The sequence below is a fragment of the Myotis davidii genome, unplaced genomic scaffold (genome assembly GCF_000327345.1).
Source record: "Myotis davidii unplaced genomic scaffold, ASM32734v1 scaffold591, whole genome shotgun sequence".
Taxonomy (NCBI): Eukaryota; Metazoa; Chordata; class Mammalia; order Chiroptera; family Vespertilionidae; genus Myotis; species Myotis davidii.
Window position 1 is genome coordinate 3,068,076 of NW_006284340.1, and position 23,753 is coordinate 3,091,828.

At 48.4% G+C, this 23,753-nt stretch overlaps 1 protein-coding gene across 5 annotated transcripts in view; it reads left to right on the forward strand.

The window, feature by feature from the left end:
- The window catches only part of SEC16B (SEC16 homolog B, endoplasmic reticulum export factor), a 39,843-nt gene extending 26,938 nt beyond the window's left edge, over nt 1-12,905 (forward strand). For 4 of the 5 annotated variants that reach the window (XM_015570161.1, XM_015570164.1, XM_015570168.1 and 1 more), the window contains 12 exons: nt 521-626; nt 2,175-2,315; nt 3,656-3,769; nt 4,645-4,717; nt 5,949-6,248; nt 7,294-7,361; nt 8,448-8,573; nt 8,732-8,830; nt 9,173-9,281; nt 9,399-9,478; nt 10,624-10,722; nt 11,654-12,905. In XM_015570161.1, the coding sequence (XP_015425647.1) occupies nt 521-626; nt 2,175-2,315; nt 3,656-3,769; nt 4,645-4,717; nt 5,949-6,248; nt 7,294-7,361; nt 8,448-8,573; nt 8,732-8,830; nt 9,173-9,281; nt 9,399-9,478; nt 10,624-10,722; nt 11,654-11,722 (1,384 nt within the window). In that variant the 3' untranslated portion in view covers nt 11,723-12,905. The remainder of the gene's footprint in view (nt 1-520; nt 627-2,174; nt 2,316-3,655; nt 3,770-4,644; nt 4,718-5,948; nt 6,249-7,293; nt 7,362-8,447; nt 8,574-8,731; nt 8,831-9,172; nt 9,282-9,398; nt 9,479-10,623; nt 10,723-11,653) is intronic. The other variant, XM_006754522.2, reaches the window with a different exon arrangement.
- Nucleotides 12,906-23,753: the final 10,848 nt, after the last annotated feature.

Here is a 23,753-nt window from a genome sequence, read left to right on the forward strand (position 1 = left end):
TCACCCAGCCGGCTTCCTCCCTGGCTGAGTGAACACCCAGCGTAGGGACTGTCACTGGGTTTTGGCTCAGCAGTCTCCCCATTCTCTGCCACGCGGCTGTGTTCGGTGCTCCCAGAGTGTCACATGGCTCCCCCTTTGGTGCCTGTGGCTCAGGCTGGGAGTGGCCTGTGACAGGTGCACATCCTCGGCTTGCAGGGCACCCAGGTGAGCTCTCAGAGTGTCCCAGAGGAGGACGCAGTGCCCCGCCCTGCTGGGAGGGAGAGCAGCCTGCCTTAGGGACCCTCTCCCCCCGCCACAGTGTGCACCCCATCCCTTCCCGAGGGCTGGTGCAGGGCAGTGTTCTGTCCCTTCCCCTGGAACGGAGGAGAAAAGGCCTCACTCTGGAGGCCTGGCTCTCTTTTCTGGCCAGGACAGACACCCTGCCAGGATGGGTGCAGCTGGTGTTCAGCCCTCTACTAGGATTCGAATTCCTGCCCCGCTCTCCACCTCAGTCTCTTTTATTATTATTCCCTGGTTTTAGTCAAGAGTTTTTGAAATTTGCAACCACTGAGGCCATCCAGAGGACGGAAATCTTCGAGTACTGCCAGATGCTGGGCCGCCCCCAGTCCTTCATCCCTTCTTTCCAGGTAACTGACCCCACAGGGCCAGCACCGGGGCAGCTGGGTCTTTAGCTCTGCCCTTTGGCACATACTAGCTGGGCTGAGTCACCTACCACCTTTTCCTCCTTAGCTTGGGTGTGGGAAGGATTAGGGTTTCTTTCTAGGTCCCCTAAACGTCTGCATTTTAAGATAGGAAACAAAAGGCGGCAGTGGCCTCTGCTGGAGGCTCCCGCCTGGCTCCTGGCAGGTGAGAACCCTGCCTGGGTCCGGGCTGCGCAGCGCTCTCTCCCTTGTCCTGGGCCCACAGCCATCCTGTAGGGGGTGGGCATGAGGCCCCACTGCGGGGAGCGGAGGGGCTGCAGGCTCTGCTCCCTCTCCTGCTGGCCTGCTCTTCTGACCTCCCTCCACTCCTCCGGCTCTAACTCTGCAAATTCCTCCCTGTTCCGTCCTCGGCCCCCACCCTCCTTTCTGCCCCCCAGGACTTCAGCTGTGCGGGTGGCGCTGTCCTTCACAGGCTCTAACCTCTCTTCTCAGCTTCTCTGCTTGATGCCCTGCTGTCGCTTTCAATTCATAAAGCCTCCTTCAGTGCCGGCTCGAGTGGCCCAGAAGTGACACACACAGACACACCCCACCGCATGGAACACAAAACAAAACCTGCAAAATGAATGCGTTACTATAGACAGAAAAATGGCCCTATGAGTATCTTCTTTCAGAGTTTTCCCACAGACTCGCCTTGTCCAGCTCCTTGGGGTGCAGGCCTCTCATCTCTTGTTCCCGTCTTGAATCAGCCGCCTCTCGTTATTGCGGGGCTGATAGTAATGAGATTAGCCAGTTCTGGTGAATACATTCTACATGCCTGGCACTGGGCTATTATGCTTCTCATGTGTTATTTTTAATCCCGTGAGGCTGGTGTGATGACCCCCATTTCACAGAAGGGAAAACTGAGGTTCAGAGTTATGGGCTCACATCTCTTGCACATCATTTGTTCTAAGTACTTTACATGGATTATCTCATTTAATCGTTATGACAACCAACGGGTAGAAGGTATTATCCCCATCTTGTAGTGAGGAAACGGAAGCACAGAGCGGTGGGTAGCCAGTGTTCCACCCCCAGCATGGAGCTGGGATATGAACTTGGGCCTGTCTGTTTCCCAAGCCCTCATGCTCCATCTCGCCCTGTTGTACATGTTTCTGTGAATGTGAACCTACGTTTGTCTGGCGTTAAGCCCCTGCACCAGAGCCGTCTTTTCTTCTGGTGTATGTCCCCCTGGCACCTGGTCCTGTGCCCCATGCACACTAGGCTCTCCAGGGACGTGGGCTGCATTTCCATGGTGACCAGGGCCTCGGGAGACTGAGTGGATATGACTTCATCCCTTTGTCGAGGAGCTGCAGGCTGCGCTTGGACTTGGGCCCACGCGCAGGCAGAAAGCCCCCATGGCACGGGTCCTCTTTGATAGTTAGATGCCAGAGTTTGAGGAAGCTGGCAGGCAGTTGGCTTCCAAGAAGTCTTTTCTTCATTTCTTTCTTTCCATCCCTGCCTGGGTGTAGAATTCATTGGCCCTGTTCCTCTTTGCAGGTATATAAACTCCTTTATGCTTCCCGGCTGGCAGATTACGGCCTTGCGTCCCAGGCCTTGCATTACTGCGAAGCTGTGGGCACGGCCCTCCTTAGCCAGGGAGAGAGCAGTCACCCTGTGCTGTTGGGGGAACTCATCAAGGTGAGCTCCTCAAAGGGTTCTCTGCAGCTGTTTTATCTGCAGCGTTCAGAGCCAGCTATTGCCAAGCGGCTTAGGCTCCACCTTTCATTGCCTGCTGTAAAGTAGGAGCCGAGGTTGTCTTTGACCACGCACGCATGCCCAGATGTGACAAGCAGAGGCCTGACATTGTGCAAAGAAGGATGCTGTGGGCGGGGACGATGGGGGGACAATGCAACTCATTCATTCTTGCATCTGCTTTTCTGGTACAGAGAGACTGCACGTGAAGGTGAAACATTCTAATTATAAAAGCTGAGCTTAGAGAATATATTTTAGTGATTAAAACAGGAAATGCCCCTTATTAAAATGCTTTTAAATGCATGGAATACTTTATCACCTGTGGGATATCGTTAAAAAAAACAAAACATATCCACTTTTAGTTCCTAGGGAAGAAAACAATCAGGCAAATAGTTGTTCCAATTAATTGAAGAAAAATGCATTAGCTGGAGAGGAAAAAGGCAGCCTACCGTCAATATTTGCTTTGCTTTAGACGAGGCCCAAGTGTTGGGTTCCTTTCGTAACCAGTGAAGTCGGTGGTGCTGAGCTCCTTACTCTGAGATTCCTGCCACAGGATGACGTTGATAGTGAGCTTGGGGACCCAGAATGGAGGAGGAGGAAAGTTTTAAAACTTAATAATGGAATACAGTCTTGCAATACAAAGTAGTCCCTCGACCCGCTGCAGGGGTCACCTGGGAGCTTGTTAGGGATGCAGAACCTCGGGCCCCATGTAGTTCTGGCATCAGAATTAGCATTTTAACAAGGTCCCAGGTGGTCTTAGGATTTTTTTTTTAAATGAGAGAGAGAGAGAGAGAGAGAGAGAGAGAGAGAGGGAGAGACATTGATGTGAGAGAGAAACATCAATCTGTTGCTAATCGTATGTGCCCTGACTGGGTACGTGCCCTGATTGGGGATCGAACCCACAAGCTTTTGGTGTACAGGGTGATGCTCCAATCAGCTGAGCCACCCGGTTAGAGCATGAGCACGGAAGTTTGAGAAGCACTTGTACAAAGCAGACAGCTTTGTAGGACATACAGCCCAGTAATCGTTTCTCCTCATGTTTCACTTAGTATTTAACTCCAAGATGGGTTCATTGCTTATGTATGTTGCAATTTTGGGAAGATATCTGCTGGGTTTGCTCTCTCTCGATTACACTTTATAATCTCATTTACAAGTGAGTTAAGGCACTTTCTGCTCTTCTCTTACTGCGTCTTTCCCCATTTTTTTTTCCATCCCCGTTACTTCTCTCCCTCGGTTCCCCTCTCGTCCCTTTCCCTGTGCCCCTACTGTCTGGACACCTGGCGCAGCTAGCAGAGAAACTGAAGCTGTCGGATCCGCTGGTGCTCGAGAGGCGCCGCGGAGGGAGGGACCTGGAGCCGGACTGGCTCCTGCGCCTCCGGAAGCTGCACCAGGAGCTGGAGGTGAGTGAGGCGGGAGCGGTCAGTGTGCGGGCCCTTTGTTTCCCTCTGGACACTGAGGGTGCAGGGCACTGACTCCATGGAGGGCTGTGGGGTCCCGCATCATCCTGAAGCCCCTCTCCTGAGCCGAAACATTTTCCTGTGTTCGCTTGTGAGGCAGTGGGGCCCTTTTCAAAGTCATTCCCGCCTCCCTCTCTGTGGTCCCAGAAAATACCTTTTGTGACGATCAAGGCTTCCATCTCTCTGTTAGGAACAATGGATCACAGTGGACCCGCATCGCTTTCATGTAATGTAGGGCGTTTGCTTAAAAGACTTCCAGGCCTTTCCTTTTGGTTCTGACAATTGCAAAAGCTGCTGGTAGTGATTGTGACAATAATTGGAACAGGGCTTCCTCCATCTTCTTTCTCCCAAGGCCTCTTAGAAAGGACAGGTGGAATTTTTAAGGCGCGACCGGCCTCCCTCCATGTGCTGCACATACTGGGGCATTGGGTTCCTGCACTTGACCCTTCCTGGGCCCTGGTGGTCTGGTCCCCTGGCCCCTGCCTGCTCTGGCAGAGCTGGGAGATGAGAGGCCTGAGGCCTACCCTTCTGACCTCCCCCATAAGCTCCTCCCTCCTGACCTCCCTCGCCAGCAGCCTCCTCCCCCACCAGCTCCTCCCCCTCCTGACCTCCCTCACCAGCAGCCTCCTCCCCACCAGCCCCGCCCTCCTGACCTCCCTCACCAGCAGCCTCCTTCCCCACCCCCCAGCATTCGGCTGGCTGAGGTTCCCTCACCTTGTCATGTTCTCTGGTTTCTTTTTTATTTAATTTTTAAACCATTATTCCCTGTTCTCGTTTCTGTTTGTGTTGCTTAAAGGATTTTCCTTTATTTCAAATAGCAAAAGGCATCGGCAGACACTGGGAACCCCCATTCTGTTCACCCAGACATTTCAGGAGCCCAAGGAACAACAGGTACCCAAACTGATGAGCCCAGTGTGTAAGTAGCTGACTCTTGGGACCTGGGTCTAGGAGAGACATCACTGAACGCATGTTAGCCTCTCCCTTCCTGGAGCGTTCCCTGGCCTGTGTCAGTCTGACTCGGTGGCCCAGGCACCTCCTCACACAGCTCCTGTGGCCGCGGTCATCCTGACACGTCCAGGTGCCCGCCCTGTTAGAGTTTCTGCCCAACGTCCAGGTTTTGATACTTGTTACACCGCGTTGTTGTCTAACGTCCCGGCTCTGTTACTACAGTCTCCCCAGCTGAATACATTTCTTGAGGCCAGAGATGGCGTATGACCTCTATTTCACGTTAGTGTTGGGGACGTCTTAGGATTTTTGAGCTGTAGGTTGGCACATGCATTTGAAATGTGTTTCAAAGCATTTCAGCACATACCTCCTTTCCCCTCAGGATGCCTCTGAGTGTTGGGTTTGCAGACATTGTTGCCCCCAATTAATTCCATGCCCTTTCCCCAAATTACACCCCACTGTGGAGTCAGACTGAGCCTCGTCTCTTTACTTCCGGCCACTTCCTGCCTTAGCTCTCCCTTCAGGGACGGGCGAAGGGAGGCCACAGGGCAGGTCTGGGCTTCTGTTTCTTGGCTGTGTTACCACGTCACAGAGCCTGTGAAGGTGAAGGAGAGCCAGACTGGTGTCTCCGAACGGCCGCTTCCGCTAGAAGCCGCTGTTGGAGCAGGTGGGTGGGCCGCCCACTCCCATCCCGTGACCCTGGGCCAGTCAGCAGAAGGGCAGAACCCAAACAAACCCACCAGGGGCCCTTGCAGGGACAACACTCGACTTCCTTAAGAGCAAAGCCATCGTTTCTGTGGTTTGATTTGCATTTTAACTGACGTCTTTCTAAGTGTTACATACCCAAGCCCACTAGGGAATCCTTGCAGAAGAACGTTCATCCAAACATAACCACGTGTGGCTTTACATAAGATGGCAGCCTCTGCCCTCCCAACCACTGGTGGGAGGCTCAGGGATCATACAGGTGGTCAGGGAAATGCTTTTACCAGCTCACAGTCGCAGACACCGAGTGCTGTCACAACGGCTGGGTTGTACTTGCCATCACATGGGTGGCAGCCACAGCAAGGGGCCTGTCCCCGTGACCACCTCCCAAAGAGGATATGGGAAGGAAGGTACCCCGGTGTGCAGTCCCTGCGAATGTGACAGGTCTTTCTTTCTCTTCACCCTGTGTTCTTAGGAAACACTTTCTACCATGATTTTTCGGGACATCGAGGTGACTCAGAAGCCACTGGGGACCCCTCTGCCCGGCGGCCACCAGTGGAGCCAGTGGGCCCCGCCTGGCCCAGCCCACAGCAGCCCTTGCCCCTCCAGCCAGGCTCCTACCCAGCAGGAGGAGATTTGGGACAGACGGGGGTCCCGGTGCCTCTTTACTCAGTCCCTGAGGCCCGTCTGCCAGGGATCGGTGGCAGCACGGCAGTGACAGAGGCTCCTGGAGGAAGGCCCTGGGCAGAAACCCAGCAGCCACCCCCGCCCCCTGGTAAGACCTGTGCTAAGCTGGCAGCCTGGGGTGCGGAGTTCTGGAGGAGAGGAGGCAGATGGGGAGAGGCAGGGACCAATGGGGAGCTGGTAAAGACCTGAATGGATGTGCACATGGTGGAGGGCCTACTGTGTGTCAGCCCTGGTGCTGGTGCTCTGCATGCAGCCAGGGGAGATTGCTCTCTCCCTTCCACTCAGCTCTCCACTGGGACAAGCATAGCGCGACCAGCAGCAGCCTCCCCCCGAGGCTCACAGTTTCTAGGAGAGAGGCTGCAGGTGGAGAAGGGAGGAAAGTGCCACCTGCACCCTGAGCCACAGTGAGGGTCAGGTCCTACTAAGGCCAAGAGCTCGCTGCCTGCAGAGACCTGTGCTCCCGTCCTCTTCCCAAGCGTCTTAGGCCCATTGGGCCTTGGACAGCAGGGCTGAGTGTGGGTGAGCCGTGCTGAGCATTGCCAGGGACGTGCTAGAGCAGTGGTTCTCAACCTTCCTAATGCTGCGACCCTTTAATACAGTTCCTCATGTGGTGACTCCCAACTATAAAATTATTTTCGTTGCTACTTCATAACTGTAATGTTGCTACTGTTATGAATCGTAATGTAAATATCTGATATGCAGGATGGTCTTAGGTGACCCCTGTGAAAGGGTCGTTCGACCCCAAAGGGGTTGTGACCCACAGGTTGAGAACCGCTGTGCTAGAGGCTTAGATCTTAGACCCTCGGAGATAGGGCCTGTCCACACAGGACACGTAAACGGAGGGAAGGGCCAGGGAGGACCCCAGGGTCCTAGCTCAAGGGGGCCCTGACTTCCAGGATTCCTAAGGAACAGCCATGGTGTTCAGGGTAGAGGAGGGGTGAGCGGCATGTCCTGGGCAGCTGGGTGAGAGGGCCAGCAAGTGGACCTCACGTTTCCTGTGATCGGCTTGGGCTGGGGGCTCAGAGCGCCAGCTGCTTGGAGGTTGGGAAAGCCGACTGTCCCCATTACCTGCCTTAGGATGGAGGGAAGCGGCATAGCCGCAAGTCACGGTTTTGTTTCTTTTTGTGCCACAGCAGAGGACACAGTGTCTCAAGGAACCTTCCAGCATCCTGATGGTCAAAAGCTGGATTCCAAACCACAGGTGAGAGGACGAAGCCCCACTAAGCGTCAGGTTTTCCAGCCACCTGCTTTCTTAGCCACATGCAAACTCCCTCGCCGGCCTGGCACCTGCTCGCCCTTCCCCGGGCACCTCATTTCTTCTTGTTTCCTCCTACACCAAGTCCCGAGATGTGGGGAGGCTGTTCTGATGCTCAGTCCCACCTGCCTGTGTCCCGGGGTGGGGGTGGGGGAGCAGCAGGGCCCTGTGTAGTTTTGGCCTCACGGGTCTATTCCTCTGACACAGTCTTACTGTCACATCAGACATGCCACCCCCTGCCCCATCCTGGAAGACTCTGGCTATTTCTTTCTTTATTTTCTTTCCTAACTTGCTTTACTTCAAGAAGGGTCTATGGCATCTGTGTCTTTTGTCCTCAGCGAGGCTGTGAGGTCTCGGAGGTGAGCGCGTCTAACGAATCTTTCTGTCTGTAGCGGTTGAGTGAATGCTCCCTTCCCCCAGCCCTGGGCGGCACTGGTTCCACATTTACGAGGCTCTTTGGCTTTGCCTGGTGGGAGGGTTACATCATGTAACTTTCTCAAGGAGTGATCGGCTATGAGTCTTAAAAATTTCTATACTTTTACTTTTTTCTGACTGAAAAAGTAGTACATTATTAATGATAGAAAACTTGAAAAATGAAGAATCAAACAGATATCACTCATAATCCCAAAGTCAAATATTTTGGTAATTTTCTTTCAATACTTTTGAAAGAAATGGGTGTGTATGTATACACACACACACACACACACACACACACAACTATGTGTTTTTAAATGGTTAAAAACATATGAATATGAACATTTAATTCCTATTTGTTATTTAATGGTATAAAATGAGATTTTTCCATGTCATTCATAGGCATGATTTTTAATATTGGTATGGTAAAACCCATTGTTTGAAAGCACCATCATTCATCCATCCATCCATTCATTCATTCGTCTACAAATACTGAGGTCCCACAATGTGCATGGATTTAGTGAGCAGGTCAGGTCAGGTGACACAGTCCCTGTAAAGGTGCCCCTGTAACCTGTTCAGGGCTATACATGTATCAGTGCTTATTTTCTTTAACTCCAGGTGCCACTGATTTCCAGAGCTCAAAATATTTCCGAGAATTCCACCGTTTCAGCCAAGGAGGAGGAGGAATCGTCCTCGGATGAGACAGATAAAAAGTCTTCCCCAGACACTGCACGGAGAGAAAAGGTAGGAGACGGGGGAGAGGACACACAGGCGGGGCGACTGGGTCTTCTCTTTCCAGCCCACTGGGCGATCGGGGCTCTGGTTGTGTCCCCTCCCCCCACTCACCACCGTCAGACTTGCACCTACAGGCCATCTAACTTCCTCTTCCTTCCCCCCCGCAGAGCTCAGGCTTTGGCTGGTTCAGCTGGTTTCGCTCCAAGCCCACCCATAGCACATCCCCCTCTGGGGACGAAGACTCCTCCGACAGCCCCGACTCAGAGGTAACGTGCGGGAGGACAAGGAAGCACCCTCTTCTGGGCCCTCCCGAGGGCCGGAGCTGGCAGGGGATCTCCCCAGGCTGGATGAGGCGGAGGTTTTGTGAAGGGACAGAGGTGGTGGGAAACACATTGGTCCTGTGAGGGGCAAGGCAGAGGATGGGAGGCCTGAGAAGTTAAGATGAAGCCTTTCCACGTTAGAGGGCCAGCGGAGATTTGGGTTTATTAATAAGCAGAGAGCCCCACCGCAGGTTGTGGGTGGAGGCTCCGCTGTGGGCGCTGTAGGAATACAAGTAGGCCCGCCCGGACCTGTTCACCACCAAAGCCGCCTTTCTTCCTCCACAGCAGGAGACCCCCAGAGCATCTTCTCCGCCTCAGGCTGGCTCCGGCCTCTCACTGACACCTCTCCCAGAGCCCCCGTCTCTGCCGGGCCCTGGCACCTTCTCCAGGGGCGCAGGTACAGCCAACTGCATGTTCTCTGGGCCATCGGTGGTCCAGGGGTTGAGGTACCTGCTGGGAGTGGGGACTCCTCAGTGCTGGGCCGGGGAAACAGCTCTGACTCCTTGCTTTCTAGGTGGGGGTGAAGTCCAAGGACCGGCGTCCAGTGGGGGAACTGCTGAGGTCACTGGGAATGGAGGCTGGTCCGGGCTCCAGGTGAGCAGCCCATGGCTGTGGCCCAGGGCCACACCAGATGCCTATGTGTGCGAGGACTGAACCTTCAGCGTGGGGGCCTGACTCCAGGGGAATGTGGGGGACGCTTCTCTCTGAGTTTGCTGGGGTTGCCACAACAAGGGGCCACAGACTGTGAAGCTTAAACAAAACTACAGAACTTTATTTCCTTATGGTTCTGGAGGCTGGAAATTGGAGATCAAGGTGTTGGTAGGGTTGGTTTGCCCCGAGGCCTCTCTCCTTGGCTTGTAGATGATCCCCGTCTGCTCATGTCTCCCCATGGTCTTCCCTCGGTGTGTGTCTGTGTCCAAATTTTCTCTTCTTACAAGGACATGGGTCATGCTGGGCTAGGACCCACCATAATGTCCTCATTTGCCTTAATCACCCTTAAGGACCCTGTATCCAAATACTTTCAGAAGTACTGGGATTTGGATTTCAACATATGAAGTTTTGGCGGGACATGATTTAGCCCATAACTGCTTCCATAGGTGAAATCTACAGAACTTTCCATGTCCCAGTAGGAGCCGGAGCTCACCATTGTGCGTGGCCAGGGCTGTAATAAACTCTGGTGTGATTTCATGCTGATTGCTAGGAGAGCATTTTTATTTCTTGTGGCCGGTTAGAGTGCTCTTATAGTACTTCAGGCCTTTCAAAGAATAGATTATTTTTTATGCTGCTATCATCATTGTGGCTCTTTCTTCTCATGTGCTCCAGGGACAGCTGCACCCGAGCTTCTGCGTTGCCACCTAGACCCAGGGGGTAGCTGTGCCCACTTGAACCATGTTTTTTTTGCTTGAGATTCACTGAGTTTTATTAAGAAGCCCTTCCCATCTGTATCTCTTTTTAAAAAAAATTTAAATTGATTTCAGAGAGGAAAGGAGAGGGAGATAGAAGGAAACATCAATGATGAGAGACAATGATTGATCAGCTACCTCCCTCATGTCCCCCACTGGGGGTTGAGCCCGAAACCAGGGCATGTGCCCCTATTGGGAATCCAGCCATGACCACCTGGGTCACAGGTCGGTGCTCAACCACTGAGCCACACTGGGCAGGCCCCATCTGCATCTCTTGACCAAAGTTGAATCCGGGGGGCAGTGACTGATAGGATTTTCTGTTATTTTTTGTCACAGGGTGTTTCCTCTGAGGCCTACTTCAACCCGGGTGCCCTGCTTCCCCCAACCCCCTTGAAAGGGGCTGTTCCTCTCTACAATCCATCTCAGGTCCCCCAGGTGAGGAAGTCCTGAGGGACAGGGGTTAGCACAGGTTTTGGATTATGGAGGGTCCAAGGGTTTAGAAATCCTAGTTTACCACATACCGTGCATGAGTTCTTGAGCAATGACTTAGCCTTTCTAAGTCCCAGTTTTTGCATCTGTAAAATGGGCTTAGTGGTAGGTACCTCACTGTGTGGTTGTGAAAATTCAGTAGGAGCATATGTGTATGTGAAGGACCTGGCACACAGAAGGACCTGTCAGTCAGTGTTGCAATTATCAACACTGCTCCTGACATTTCATAACTCCTGAGACTCCAGGGACACAACTGGTGTTGGTATCAGCAGTGTGCCTGCACCCTCACTCTGTCCTGATGTGAGGGGATCATTGCAAACCTTGAACGAAGCTAAACTCCCTGCTTCTCAGTGACCTGGGGCACACTGATGGCTCTCATGTGTCACTTGGCCTCCCCACTTTATAAAATCAAATTTCTTTTGCCATGTTTATTCTATTTATTTATTTTTATCCTCACCTGAGGATATATTATTTTCCATTGATTTTTAGAGAGAGTGGAAGGGAGAGGGAGAGAAAGAGAGAGAGAAACATGGATGTGAGAGAAACACATTGATTGTTTGCCTCCCATACGTGCCCAGACTAGGGCCAGGGATGGAACCTGCAATCCAGGTATGTGCCCTTGACCAGAATCAAACCTGAGACCCTTTAGTCTGCAGGCCGATGCCCTATCCACTGAGCCTAACTGCCCAGGACACTTTTTCCATAGTCAAGAGCTATGGTGCTGGGTGGAAGTGAATAATTAGAACATCACACTAGGAAGCCAAATGCAGCTGGAGTGTTCTAGACTCTCAGGATGCCCTAGCTCAGCCCAGTCAGTCAGCCCTTGGAGGAATCGTGCTCAGGGCTCTAATCCAGTGCGATGTTGGTTCTCTTCCAGCTCCCCACGGCTGCTAGCCTGAGCCGGCCAAGCCGTCTAGCTCAGCGTCGCTATCCAACACAGCCATGATGACCAGCCACCCATCCCAGGCCCGTTTCCCTGGGGCACAACATTTAAATCTCCCAGCTCCGCTGCTGGGTTGGGGCCCCCAGGAGGTTGTGCTAGACTATTGCCTCCACTGGGTATGGAGAAGGCAAGTGGACAGGGTACGCCAGGACACAGCACAGTTCTGTCTCTTAAGATCAGCTTCACATGATGGAAATGACTTCATCACATGGAAAAGCTGGGCATGGAGGCAGCACTGAGGACGGCCACTTCACATTCTCAGAGCCTAAGGGATCGATGAGGACACTACTGGGCTCTGCAGCAGGAAAGTATTGGGGGCCGGGGGTCACTCAGAGCAACATCCTGGACTAATTTGACTCCTTTCTCACTTATAGACCAATTTATGACTCTATTTAGCAAAAGCTTTTATACTAAAACTTAATTATTCTCATCATAATTCCCTTTTCAGTGGCATTTCAGCAGCTTCTCTGTTGGTCCTTGTTTTGTGCACATTTTTATGTGGTTCAGATTAATTATATTTCTCTCACTTTCTTAGCCGGTCCTATTTTTTCATATTCTGGCATCTGGCTATCAAGTTAGATTGCTGTAGGCATCATATTGTCATGGTAACTACCTAACCTATCGATGCAGATGGATGGAACGTTAGTCTAATAAATGGTGGAAAACATTTTCTAAAACTTCACCCCTTCCCTGACAGGAGGAATGAATGTGCGATATTGTTAATTCCTCCCTCCCTGCTTTAGGGCTTTGCAAATCGATGTTCGGTGTGTCACTGGAGGCAGAGGGACGAGGCGGACAGCCTAGAAATTCCCATTTTTTTTTTTTCCTTTTCAACCCCAAATAGAAACGACTCTCGGTGTTTGTCAGATTGCTAAAAATTGCTCCTCAAAAAGAATTTTTTTTTGTATGTGTAATTGTACATACAGGTTTTGTACTCGAATGTACTACAGTTCTAATGTTGGTAGCGATTAAACCAGATAATTTTATAGCAAATGTTTATCCGTGGCACATTGAGTGGTCTCTTCCCTGAAGTCTTTTCTAACAATGGTTTCATTGTGCAATAGGGTGCGAAGACCTGGAAGGAGCCCTTTGTTAACGAAGAACCTAGGGACTGATCCTCCTAACTTCCACGTCTACTCCAATTTTTTTTTTCAGTTAAGAAAATATGAACAAAAGCTTCTCCGATGCAAACAATCACTCCATTAACTACATATTTTGTTTTCTAAAAAGTTTCTCCATCTCTCACATTAAATTAGGAAATGCACCCACAAGTGTTTTGCATCTAGAAGGCCCTCTGTGAATGCCATGCCCCCTTCTTCCTCCTCCAGGTTGGTGTGCTGACACCCAGTGGTGATATTATGGTAGTAGTGGGTGAGTTCCACAGGAGTCACACTGCTCAGACTTGAATCCTGGCTCATGCCCAGTTTACTTAGTGACGTTAGCCAAGTTTCCCTAACTGTCCTGCGCTTCTCATCTGTAACGTGAGGATAATAATTACAGTAGTACCTACCGCATAGAGACATTGCAAGAATTAAATGAGTTGAGCTTGTAGAAAAGTACCTGGGACATGCTAAGCACTAGGTAAGTGTCTTATTTTTTTTTTTTAATTATCAGTATATAACCTATAAGTAAAATCTTGACTATCATGTTACCTAACAGATTACACTGTGGATTTTCATTCTTGATACAGGTATAGAATGGGAATAATAATTTAAAACTACTCAATATGTACCTTTATTATTAAGCCAGTTTCTCTTCCTGCAGCCTATCTGCCACCAGTGCTAGGTCATGTGGCTTCGAGCCCCTGGGACCAAGGATGCGGGGGACATCCTGCCCCATAGAAAGAAGCCCATTAGGGGAGGAGAGTGAGGACCGAAGAGGAAGGCAGAGATGGCAGATGCGTGTGCCCTCACTTCCTCCTCCTGCTGGGATTCTACATGGAAGACCAGTGACTAGTGTGCACAACGCAAGCGCTGATCTTAGCTATGTCCCAGGCAAAGGGAACACACTTGCTGAAGGGGGAAGTCAGGGCATTTATGAGAATTCAGGATTGCAAGTATATATCCCGGGGAAGTCAGAATGCACCTGTTCATCTGCGTGCGGTTGATTGAAACAAGTCCTGTCATTCATTGGTCCGGAGAGAGCCCTCCGCTGGGTCCGGTAAGGGTCTGCTGAAAGGGGTCACTCAGGGGTCTTGGTTGTTTATTAGCTTTTCTTAGTGGTGGTGATGCTGGTGAGGTTGCTAAAGGTCATGATCATTTTACAGCTTCAGCTGGTTCAAACCAGTTGCGCTAAAACAAAGCAAGTGCGGCCATAAGAGAAAACACTATTTCCTCCCTTTGCAAGATGGAAGCGTGGGGAGTAGAGCAGATGGTGATAAAAATATGCTGCTAGGGCCGAGGCCGGTTTGGCTCAGTGGATAGAGCGTCGGCCTGTGGACTGAAAGGTCCCAGGTTCGATTCCGGTCGAGGGCATGTACCTGGGTTGCGGGCACATCCCCAGTGGGAGATGTGCAGGAGGCAGCTGATCGATGTCTCTCTCTCATCGATGTTTCTGACTCTCTATCTCTCTCCCTTCCTCTCTGTAAAAAATCAATAAAATATATTTAAAAAAAAAATATGCTGCTAGGAACAGGGAGCCCGAGAGTGGGGGACTCATGGCGCCTTTCCTTGTCCAGAGCTTGGGAAAGGCTGCGAGCCATAAGGAGAAGCTGGCTTTGTCCAAGGGGACTTAGGAGCCATAGCAGCTTGGCCTTGGGGATGACCATGGTCTGAGGCAGGGCCTTAACTCCCTGCAGTCTGGTATATGTGGACTCCTTAGGAGTGATTACACAGTGCCCCCAAAGGCCACAGGGACCATTGTGCCCCAGCAGACACCAGGCCAGGGCAGGGTCAAACCAGTCACCCCACACGCATGGGGCTACTGTATCTGCCCATCAGCATGAGTCATTTTAGGGTAAGAGAATAAACAATTTTCTTTAAAGAAAAAAAGGAATTACCAAAAGGCACTTTTTAAAGGGCGAAGAGACATATTATTAATTGCAAGTTTGTTTTTTATTTCCCCTTACTCCTCACTGGGGTGCCCTTCCTAGAGGAAGAATAGCTTTAGGAAATGAAAAAGTGACATTTTCCTTAAAAAAAACAACAACAACAACACACAAAAAACCATACACACTGAGTGCACATTTGCAATCCTGCTATATACATATAATTTAATATTTATATGAAAACATTTAAACAACGTTCAGTAATTTTGGAAGAGAACAAACCGTTAAATTCCATGTAAGTGTATTTATCACATATGACCATTCCAGCCTTCTGTCTGATCCTCTTCTGTGGCTACAACACTGCAAACCAGCAGAGATTCCCAGTCACCTCTACCGTACAGATTCCCTCTGAGCCTTCACTTGAGCCACAGGTGGCTCAGGATCAAAGTCTCCCCTAGAAGCCTTCTTTCTCTTTGGTCTCTTCCTCTGAGCAATCAAGAGGGAGAGCGAGAGACTGCATCTGATCTTCACATTAAAAACAGAATATTTTCTTCCCGAGAGGAAATATGCAAGACACTCCTCTGCCTGAAAGGAGTAATAGGTGGTAATTTGGGTCTCACTCACAGGAGTTTCTGGGACACTTTAACCACAGAGAGTGGAAGGGAAGTGCCCTTTCCCCCCTTCTGTTTGCCATCTAAATCTGGCAATTGGGTGTATCACGATTTGCACGCAATAGGGTGTTGGGTGCTTACCTGAGGCTGCCTCTAAACATAGCCCTGAGGCGGCCTGCTCCCATGAAGTAAACCAGTAAACCAGGCGCCCTTCATTCAGGTCCTTCAGAAATGGTTTCTTAATGAGACTGAACGCTACTTTGAATTCAGACTGAGAGCATATTAAATGTTTCATTACAGTCTCACTAAGTAGGGGAATCTGCTTTCCACACTTTCTTCCTTTTGGGACCTATCTCCAGGTAATAACAGTACTTGGCTGAAACTAGGTCAACAGCAACACAACTCACGCTTGACTGACTGGGGCAAGCTGCTTCATATTTTAATGTGAGATGCTTTCCTGGTCTCTTGAACCATCTTAGAGAGAGCCGATTAAATATCCAATTTTTACAGAATCTCAAGAGACGGGGATTCCATGGCCGCCCTTGACGCTTCAGCCTAGAGTTTCACACCCTTGAACATTAGGAAGCTAGCTATTCCTAATACTTTATACTCAAATCACTCATGTGGCTCTTTTAAGACGCTCAGCTGGTCCTCAACGGAGATGGAAAACAGCTGCTCACCACCACCTGTGCCTGGAACTCTTTCACATTCTGCAAGGATCAAATCATGGCTCAGCTTCTGAAATGAAGGCTTACAAAATGTTTTTTTTTTTTTTCTTGACTAGATCAAACCAGCTAAATGCTTGGAATCTTTTGGTAGCTATAGTGGCCATACACTTTGAGTTTCAATAACTAATATTTCTTGAATATTTTTTAAAATATGTTTTTATTGATTTCAGAGAAGAAGGGAGAGGGCGAGAGATGGGGGAGAAACATCAATGGTGAGAAAGAATCATTGATCGGCTGCGTCCTGCATATCCCCTATTGGGGATCAAGCCTGCAACCCGGGCATGTGCTCTGACTGGGAATTGAACTGGTGGACTCTTGGTTCATGGGTTGATGCTCAACAACTGAGCCACACTGGCCACACTATTTCTTGAGTACAGTGGGGCCTTGACTTACGAGTTTAATTCGTTCCATGACGGAGCTCGTAACTCAAATTACTCATATATCAAATCAACAGTGAACGAGTGAGACACGTGATGCTGGGCTGATGTTGTGGCGTTCACTGTGATGTTCACTGCGCCAACTAGTGGTGGGGTATCTGAAGCTGGCTCGTAACCTGAATTTTAGCTCGCAACTGAAAGCAAAAAATCGGTGGGGAGACGGCTCGTATCTCGAAAAACTCGTTAGTCGGGACACTCGTAAGGCAAGGCCCTGCTGTATTTGCTTTGTGTTAGGCGCTGTGGGATGCATTCTACGAAGACTGTTTTACTGCAACATGTTATAGATGAGGAACCTGAAAACCCAAGAGAGAGAGAGATTAAGAAATTTGTCTAAGGTCACATAGCAAGTAAGGATGGAACTGGGATAGGAATCCAGATAGTCTGACCTCTGAATCTGGGCTTTTAGCCACATTGTCCCAGATATATGTACATTTATTTGTTCAGTTATTCATCAAATACTAATTGAATAATGTGTCAGGCATTGCATTGCTTTCCCAACAAGATGATCTTGACACTTAAAATACTCAGAGTCTAGTGAGGGAGACAGACATATATACACAAAAATTACTGCCTAATATAACTGTCATACTTAAAGAGAATTTAGTGCCTTGCCATTCCTTAATAATATAGGGGTTTCATCTATTCATATAATTTGGGGGCTGATATGTAATACAGTCAAATTGTACCACCTATTGTAGTTAAGATCAAAGTTAAGTTCATCGCTAGTGCATAGCATAGCAAATCTTTGTGCCAGAATTTGAAGTGGCATAAAGAATCAGTGGGTATGTGTGAAGTCTGAAGGAACAAGGGTGACCGTGCACTGTGATCACCAATACCATGGGGACAATGGCATCTGAAAGGGAGATCATGTGATTTAGACTCACCAAACCGCTAGGACAGAATCTCGTCTTGTTTCTTCCTGCCCTTTGCAGGATTCTGAGGCAGGAAAAGACTGAGCATTGCAGTGGAAGTCTGCAGAAAAGGTCCGAGGTGGAGAGTGTGTGTGATTTAGTGTGTGTGCACATACATGAACGCCATCCCATGAGGACCTTTCCTCAATGTATCTCATTTCACCTAAGCTCCACCCCCAGCCTTTTATTTCCTCTTCTTCACAATTGCTGTTGTGAAGAAGCCTCTCCACTAAGCATCTTCCAAGTGGCCTGGAAGATACCCATAGAGCCCTATTCACCAGAATAGGATATAACAGATCTTATGTCAATAAATCCAAACTTTTGGCTAGAAGATTTTAGCTAATTTTTAATGCTCCCTGGCTTTTGGAAATGAAAGGCCTTGACTTGTAAAACTTGTCTCTGAGTTCTAAGAGGCCATTTTGGAATATAAAAGATAATCACAGTTTCTTTTCCACTGTTCTTATGCTCTACAATCATGGTGTGCAGTCAGGAGGAGACCTCGTCATCCTGGATGGAGGGGAAGAATTTGAGTTTTGGGTTTCAAGATTTTCATTTCCACCTCTTTGGGTATTTGGATGGATTCCCATGAAGAAGTCTCATGCTCATGACTTCTCTAGGCAATTTTTCAGCTTCTTCGCTTTGCAGGCAATGACAACAAACCATTCGTCATCCCGATAATGCACATCAGTTAATATCTTGAGTCAGGATGCACTCGCACTGGCTTTGTGAACAGGTATGTTACCGACAAGTTGCAGATACTTTGACATTTGCTAAATCAAATTAGTTTTTAAATGCGCTGGAGTAGCTTGCAATTGAAAGTTAATTAATATTAAGCCCCCCAAATAATGAATTATTTGCAAAGAAAACAATCACTCCCATTTATCACTTTGTAGAGGCTGACTTTGTAGTCTCGGGGAAGACACTATAGTAAAAATAAGACTCAGTTCCAGGCTTCCATTTTCCACTAGCTAAACTGGTGACTTTATGTGAGTTCATTGAATTTATCAGCATCCCCAAAACTTCTCAGCTAAAAATTTGGAGTCGCTCATTCAACAAACGTAGATTTATGATCTCACATGGGATAGATGGGTGAAAGCCAAGTCTAGGTCTCCGAGAGCTCAGAGTTGAGTTGGGGGATAAGTGGCCCATATGTTCCAGGATGACTGTTGTTCTAGGCACTGCTGGTGTGTGGCTGAGGCCCCTGATTCTGCATCCCAGGGAAGGAGGTGATTGGGAAGGTTCTGGAAGAGGGAACTTTATCGATGAAAAGACAATGGCCTGGAGAGGTTAATCAGTGTTCCTAACTCCCTTTAATTAAAGTTCTGATTGCCAGGCTGATGGCCTTTGGGTATTTGAATGTGAGAACGTAATGTAAAATGTAAAGCTTTCTCATGATTACATGGAAGGTGTGTTTGTAGTGATAAAAATATCAATAACAAAAACTGAGATTTTTGTGCTAGGCATTGTTACAAGAACTTACATGTGTTTATTCAGTTCTCTTAATGTACAATGAAGGGATTAGGTGGAGAATTCAAATAACTTGACCAACATTTCACAGCTCATGATGGAGCTGAGAAAGCATTGTGCTTTGTTCTTCACACGTTGTCTTCTCTGACCTTTAAAACAACGGAAAGAAGTGGCCTTACTAGCCTCACTTCACAGCTGAGGAGATAGAGGCCTAGTAAGTTTAAGTAACTTCCCGGAGATGACACAGTAAGTGGAGGAGCTGGGATTTGAACTTACAAAGTTGGGCCCCAGAGCCTAGATCATCATCTTTTGTTTACTTAGTTTAAAGTAGTTGTACCTTGAGAGCTTATTTGGAGGTCCTAGCAAGGTGAGTGGATAAAAAAGCTGTGGTACATTTATACAATGGAATACTACTATGCAGCCATAAAAAAGAAGGTCCAACAGCATGGATGGACTTGGAGAATATTATGCTAAGTAAAATAAGCCAACCAGAGAAGGTAAATACCAAATGATCTCACTAGTATACTAGTCTGTGGAATCTAGTGAACAAAATAAACTGATGAGCAAAACAGAAACAGAGGCATGGATACCTGAAACAGTCTGACAGCTCTCAGAGGACTAAAGAGAGGGGGGACTCAATGAACGAAGGAGAATGGATTAGTCCAAGAACATATATGCATAGCCCATGGACACAGACAACAGTGTGGTGATGGCCAGAGGGAAGAGAGATGGAGGCTGGGTGGAGGGATGCACGAGGGAGGAGGGGAATGAGGACATCTGCAATCGTGTCAAGAATAAAAATAAACAGATCATAGCATCAAAAAGAAACAAACAGTAGTTGTACCTGTTCCGCAAACCAAGCAGGACCCTGAATCTCATTCCCAGTCTTAGGGAGCTGTCTCAGCCAGGGTGTGACTCTGTGCCTGTTTCCCATCAGCCACTGCGGGACTTTACTCATTATCTTATGTGTTTGTGCATATGTTTATTTTTGCCGTTAGACTTGTGACTTCTCAGGGACAGGTGATGTTATCTTACTGATCTTTATATTTCCAGGACCTTGCACAGCACCTTTCCCTCATCAAAGGGCTAAATATTCAAAATAGCCCCGAATATATCATTTCCCATCATGAGAACCTCAAAATGGTTTGCAAGAAAATGTCCATAAATTAGTTCTGGCCTAGGGGTTACCAAGAGGGGCCATCCTGTTGTTAGACTTTGAGCCAACTTTGCATCTCTTAGAAGTGGAGACAAGTCTTGATGTAGAAAATGCTCAAAAAAAAAAAAAATCTGTGACTGAATGAATGGCTCAGTAAGGAAGGCAAGGGACACCAGTGAGAGGATCATCACAGCTTTTGAGAAACTGTCCACGGGAGAGATGATAGAGGTCTTTGAGGGAGAGAGCTCAGTGCTCCTTGGAGAGACACCCAAGGGTCAGCCCTGCTGGCCGCTGATGGGAGGGCAGGTGCCTCGCGTGAGGTCAAGGCAAGTCATGTCCTGCATTTACAACCCTTCGTTTGACCCTCAGGGGTGCTTATTTCTGGCAGAAGCGTTTCTTGGTTTTAAAACGTACTTCACCCCTTTACAACCTATATAATTGCTATTGGAACGCTTTGCCCCAGTAGTGTCTTAATTAGGTCAAATTTTATACCCAGGGCTTTAACTGAATGCTGCATTTGCAATTCTAAGGCCTCTACTCTCAACACTGCCAGGAAACATTTGCTTTTTCTAGATGTGGGGACACCCTGACCAGCCTGTTTTCCCACCCTCCCAGGGGCTGGGCTGGCTAGGGCGTCCGCAGGAGCTGGGCCAAAGGAGACATGTGCGAGGAGCATCGTCTGAATACTTTTAGAAAGAAAACCCCATCTCTAAGTTACCCTGCTCTGAGCTCTGCTTGGATGTTGCGTGGATAATGGCAGGATCCAAGGCCGTTTGTGTTTAGTTAAAATTATACAGTTTTGTTCTCCGTGAGTTTTTTTTTAAAGCTACCTTTTAATTATCTTCTTTTTATCAAGCAGAACACGCCCTGAGAGTTAGACCCTTCCTTCCCCCGTGCCACCCCAATAATGAGAAGTAAGCCATCTGCCAAGAAAACAAACACAATATAAAAACCACACAAATACATAATCCCCAACCCAGAAGGAAAGGAGCAGCTGCCACCTGGTACCAAACAGAACAGAATTTAATATTTATCCAGCAGCGAGGGTACCCAACAGGCCGTAATTCCTCTGTGGGGTGGGGGAGGCGGAGCGGAGGTCAGGGATGAAAATCGCTGGTACAAGCATGGGCTAAATAGGGACACGTGGAAACCAGTTCCATGAGCTCAGTGTTGCTGCCCCCCCCACCGCGCCCCACCGCGCCCCATCACAGGGCGCATGCAGGAGGCATCGCAGGAGGCCATCAGTCTGTCACCAGAGAGGGGAGAGATGGGAAGTGGAGAAAGGAGGTAATTGAAATTGAGTGTCACTAGGGGTTTTCCTCCAGTTGGAAGTGTAGCTAGAGAAATAGGGAGCAGAGCCACCCCGGGGTAAGACACTTTGGGGCTTTTGCCACTGGCCTTGGGGAGCGGTACCTGGGAGGAATGACGATCTGCTCTGGCTCCAGTGTTTCAGACAAGCCTCTTGGGTCCTGAATTAGGATAAAATTTCCCCCTTCCCCTGAAATTGCACTTCCCATGGCCTCCGTGGATTTAGGGCTTGCATTGATTTCTATATAACTTGTATCTAATTCCTTAATCAAACGCTCTCCGAGTGAATAGAAATTCAGCGATTAGAAATTGTGCAATGCATGGAAGCTAGTCAATCTTCCGTTTTATTGACAAATTGCATCGTTAAAGCGACTCTGCCGGCCGACATGACAGTTCTTTCTAAGAGAGAGGCCGTTTACAGAGCTGTGTAAATCAGGAGTGTCCTTAAACTGTGGTTGGGGAGACATGATTTGGCAAAATGTCTGCCAATAATGTGGAGTATTACAGCAAATTACCTGGTTTATACATGCAGGCAGAGCTTCGTTTCCCTTGCCATGTTTGAGAGCCAATAAAGCTTGCAAATGTGAGGGGAGCCAGCCTTTCTGCCTCTGTGCAGCTGTTTATCAGCAGCTTTTTAACACATTTTCACATATTAATGAGGTGGCATAGCAGTTCCAGAATTAGAACAGTGGGATGTATCATTGTCTGCCTTATCGGAAGTACTCCTATTGTCAGCAGCCTTACCAGGGCGTGTGTGGTGGAGATGGAAATTGTGGTGGGTGCAACACGTGCACACGGTCCCCCCCCATCCCAGGGCCCCCAGCCCCCCTCATCTCTGACCACACCCGCATGGGCCCTGGCACTGCTATTCGCAGATCTTGTTGCAACGTTGTCTCCTTGTTTCCTGATTTTAGTGTCAGTGGGGCTTGGAGATTCTTCTTTGCTTCTCCATTTCCTAAGATAGGCCCTGGTGTTCAGTAGGTGCTCCATAAATGTTGAATGAATGAATGAATGAATGAATGAATGGGTAGGTGGGTGGATGAAAGTGCTTGTTCCCTCAGACACTACCCTCTGCAAGCGCAGTCTACCTGTCACTGTGGCTTCAAGGAACAAAACAGGTGTGTGGCATGGCTTCCCTCGAATTTGCATACAAATGGTAAAATGGCAAATGAGATCTGTAAATTAAGAGCCATCAGAGACCTTACTGAGCATTTAATCCAGAGATTTCTAAACACAGATCTGCGGCTAGAGCTAGAATATTCATTGCCAAGTTTTCACCAGTCTGCAATGCGATGAGAAAAATAAGAACATGTAGCGAGGCCCTGGCCACTAACTCAGTTGGTTAGAGCGTTGTCCTGATATGCCAAGGTTGTGGGTTCAATTCCTGGTAAGGGCACATAGAACAATCAACCAATGATTGCATCATAAATGGAACAGCAATTCAATGTTTCTCCCTCTCTAAAAATCAATAAATAGAAAAAAATTAAAAAGAAAGAAGAATCTAGTGAGTTTTCAATGAGCTACATGAACTTTGTTAGAATCCTGAGATTAGGTCCTTCTACTTTATTTGACATTAAAATGCTCTTTCTTTTATAAATTGATGGTAGTAGTGGATGATAACACTTTAAAAAATGCCATTACTTGACAAAACAAATAGTTTCTGAGTCCCCCACATTTTGGGAGGAGTAGGGAGAGGAAGTGTGATCTTTCTGTGAAACCCCCAAAGTCTGAAACTATTGCTTTAACTCATCTTTTTAAAAAAAAATTCACTGAAATTATCTGCTGGCCTGAAGTGAGACACTGAACTGCTTCAAATAATTAGCTCATTTCACCTAACGATAAGCCCTACCAGTACCTCTCTGTCTTGTCTCTTTGGAGCAGGGATCCAGGCTGCAGTAATGCCATCACTAAGCTATAGGTGATTTCTTAAATCCAGGTCAGTCACTATAACAGAGGAGTGCAGAGGCCAGATTTACAGATGTCTCGTGCATTCTCTTCTGCAGACAGAGTTACTGTCTCATCCTCATGGAGAACATGTGTGTATGTGCTCTGACTGTGCAAATACAGAGCACGTCTGAGCTACGAGAATCCTGGTTGGTGTAAAATGTGAGGGAAAGAACTCTGCCTAGACACGTCTGCTTTCTCTGAAGTCTACACAGCACTGCCCTTGGAGTTTACACTGTCTTCTGTTTATCATTCATGAGGCTTATCTCCCCTGAAGAATGGGAACACTCTATTTGAATCCTGTTATTAATTGATACACATTTTTCTTTTTTGTAAACACGCTCTTTTCTGGAGGCTGTTGGCCGCGACTGGTTCTGCGTGTCGGAAAGATCTGAGATTCCGTCGACCTGGTTTCCAGCCCTGGCTGTGTGACTGTTGGATGACAAGTGTGTTGAGTGAGTGCTGAATCTCACAGCACTCACTGAG